Source organism: Austrofundulus limnaeus, unplaced genomic scaffold (assembly GCF_001266775.1).
Source record: "Austrofundulus limnaeus strain Quisiro unplaced genomic scaffold, Austrofundulus_limnaeus-1.0 Scaffold307, whole genome shotgun sequence".
In the NCBI taxonomy this organism is placed as follows: domain Eukaryota; kingdom Metazoa; phylum Chordata; class Actinopteri; order Cyprinodontiformes; family Rivulidae; genus Austrofundulus; species Austrofundulus limnaeus.
In genome coordinates, this window is record NW_013952709.1 from 692,836 (window position 1) to 695,955 (window position 3,120).

Genomic DNA, 3,120 nt, shown 5'->3' on the forward strand with positions numbered 1-3,120 from the left:
TGTGAAGCTGGACTTCTGCGCCTATGGGCCACTTGACTGACATACTCAATTTGTTGTCAAGTGGCCCATAGACGCAGAAGTCCAGCTTCACAGCCATTAAATAGGGCCCAGCTGATTGATTGGCTTGAGACCCAAGGAGCAGCACCCAATCACAGGGGAGACACAGGAGAGGAGGCAGAGCCTAAAAAAACACAAGGCATTACTTCAATGCAAAATCAAACATCCACACTGGGGATGTAACAGGATATAAAGGAGTATATTTCTGTGTGTACCATCTGTGTTCAAAACAAAAGCCTTCATCAACCTCCTTCTGGACTTCTTCAACCTCTCTCAACTCCTAATCGCCCAAGGTCCCACATCTCATTGGATTATGTTACTGGTCTTCCCCCTTCAGAAGGTAATACCACTATTCTTACCATTGTTGACAGTTTCTCTAAAACTGTCCATTTTGTCCCTCTAACTAAACTCCCCTCTGCCTTTGAGACAGCTCAACTCCTGGTCCAACATGTGTTTTGTTTGCATGGCATCCCTGATGTTATTGTTTCTGACCGAGGTTCCCAGTTCATTTCCCAAGTATGGAAGTCTTTTTGCCAAGCACTTGGATTTACTGTGAGCCTCTCCTCTGGATATCAACCACAATCCAACAGCCAGTCTGAACGCACCAACCAGGAACTAGAATCATCCCTTCATTGTGTGATAAATTTCAACCCTTGCACATGGTCTGCCTTGGGTTGAGTATGCGCATAACAAGCACACCTCTGCTACGGGCCTGTCGCCCTTTGAGGCTTCACTTGGATATTTGCCTCCTCTGTTTCCAATCCAGGAGTCTGAGAACTCGGTTCCTTCTATTCAACATCATCCGAGATGCTGCAGGCAAACTAAAGAGGCATTTGGATGAACTAATGAGCAGAATAAGAGATTGGTGGATCGTCACAGGAACCTGGTTCCAGCCTTTTTTGTTGGACAAAAGGTTTGGTTCTTCACCCGTGACATCACCCTTAAGGATTTCTCAAAGAAACTGGCCCCATTTCCCATCAACAAGATCATTAATCCCTCTACTGTCAGACTCCAACTTCCTAGATCCATGAAGATTCACCCCACTTTTCACGTGTCCCAGATCAAACCTTTTTTTCAAAGCCCTCTGAACAGTACTCACCAGGTTCCCCCTCCTCCCCGTTTGTTGGACAATCAACCTATACACACAGTACATCGCATCATCAACATTCGTAAAAGAGGTTGTGGGTTGTAGTTCCTTGTGGATTGGGAAGGATACAGTCCCGAAGAGCATTCATGGAATCCCAGATTCTTCATCTTGGACCCCACACTCATCTCCGACTTCTATGAAGCTCATGCGGAGAAACGTCCTGGTCCGCCCAGAGGCGATCCATGAGGGGGAGGTACTGTGGAGTTTGCTGCCTTTTGGTGTTGGTTTGTTGTTGTGTGGTGTGTGAGTTTTTGTACTCACCTTCCCAGATCCTGAGTGGCAGGGGAGGAGCCATCAATTAACCACTTGTTCTGGATTCTGCTGATGAGGTTCAACCCTACTTGAGCCTCTGAGGAAGTTCCAGTCCTCGCCGGATTATTCAGTTACCTCGGTACTGTTTATGAAAGCCTCTAGATTACTTTCCCTGTACATTTTTGTAAATTCTATTTTTGTATCTTTTTTAAGGAAGAACATTATAGTGAAAGACTGGACTCACCTGCAGTGGTGGGCAGCGCTAATCCAAAAATTAGCTCCACAATTTCTAAAGCACTTATGAAAACATTTAGGTCCGCAACTTCAAAAACGCTTATGTCATAGAAAAATTAGCTGAAGCTAATTCTATAGCACAAGTTCAATTTGACACTTATTAGCTGACAACAATTGTACAATATATGTACAATACTGCCAACTAGCGGTGTATGAACCCTTGTACAACTTAATCCTACAAGTGTCAATTACTGGGGATGTGATCTCCTGAAACAGAACTTTGGCTCCTGGTGTAAAAATTAAAAAGTTGTTTAGGATTGCTAGTTCAGCTGATTTTTTTAAAAAATTGTTGAGGATTGCTAGTTCGGCTGCTTCTTTGTCTTTTTGTTTTGTTTGTTGTAGATTTTTCATTAAAGAAGCATCAATAAAGCAATTTTAAAACTGTTTATTGGAAAATTGAAGTGATGCATTCTGGGTATACATGACGGATTTGATTTGCGACGGGGAATGAAATTTTTCCATGTAGTTGCTCCAGTTGACCACTAGATGTCAGTCTAACCCCGTTGGAGGATTGCTTCGACCAATTACATCAAGTATTGAGCTCCAGCATTAGCGGCACTGCATTTTAAGTTTAGAAAGTGCAAATCCGCTCATGAATTAAAAAAATGAGTAAGACCGCTAAAGCGCAAACAAAATATTTAGGTCTGCAATTGGCGGATTTAAGCTTTAGTGGACTTGTGCCCACCACTGTTTACCTGTATGTGGAACCTCCTCTTGGAAAGACACCTTTGAAAACTTCTTTTGGAAGTCTCATCTCCTCCGCCCTGCCACTCTCACCGAAGACATGGAAGACGCACACACTCTCAAAAAACATCAACTCTGGAATTAAGAAACTTACCTCCTGGAAACCATCTTGTGCCTCCTCCAAGTCTGCCTCCTATGTGGAACCTGTAAGACGATTTACATTTACTTCAACATTCAACACTCACCTTGGACAAATACTAAATAATCATACCTTCCATTTCAGGAATTGGTCCAAATCCCTTGGCACTGTAAATAAACCACTTAAACTTTTACCTTTGTCTCCTGCTTGTCATTGTCAATTCTGGTCTGATGTTGAGTACTCCTATAAAAAACATTACAGTCAAGGTCTGTTCCTGAGACCAGGTCTTAAACCAGTCTAGGTCTGTTCCTGAGACCAGGTCTTAAACCAGTCCAGGTCTGTTCCTGTGACCAGGTCTTAAACCGGTCCAGGTCTGTTCCTGTGACCAGGTCTTAAACCGGTCCAGGTCTGTTCCTGTGACCAGGTCTTAAACCACTCCAGGTCTGTTCCTGAGACCAGGTCTTAAACCAGTCCAGGTCTGTTCCTGTGACCAGGTCTTAAACCGGTCCAGGTCTGTTCCTGAGACCAGGTCTTAAACCAGTCCGGG

The 3,120-nt window shown here is 43.8% G+C and overlaps 1 protein-coding gene across 1 annotated transcript in view; it reads right to left on the reverse strand.

Annotated features, from left to right (window-relative positions):
- The window catches only part of LOC106527082 (transmembrane protein 189), a 16,011-nt gene extending 14,241 nt beyond the window's left edge, over positions 1 to 1,770 (reverse strand). The window contains exon 1 of the mRNA XM_014021847.1: positions 1,466 to 1,770. Within this exon, the coding sequence (XP_013877301.1) occupies positions 1,466 to 1,499 (34 nt within the window). The 5' untranslated portion in view covers positions 1,500 to 1,770. The remainder of the gene's footprint in view (positions 1 to 1,465) is intronic.
- Between the last annotated feature and the right edge of the window lie 1,350 nt (positions 1,771 to 3,120).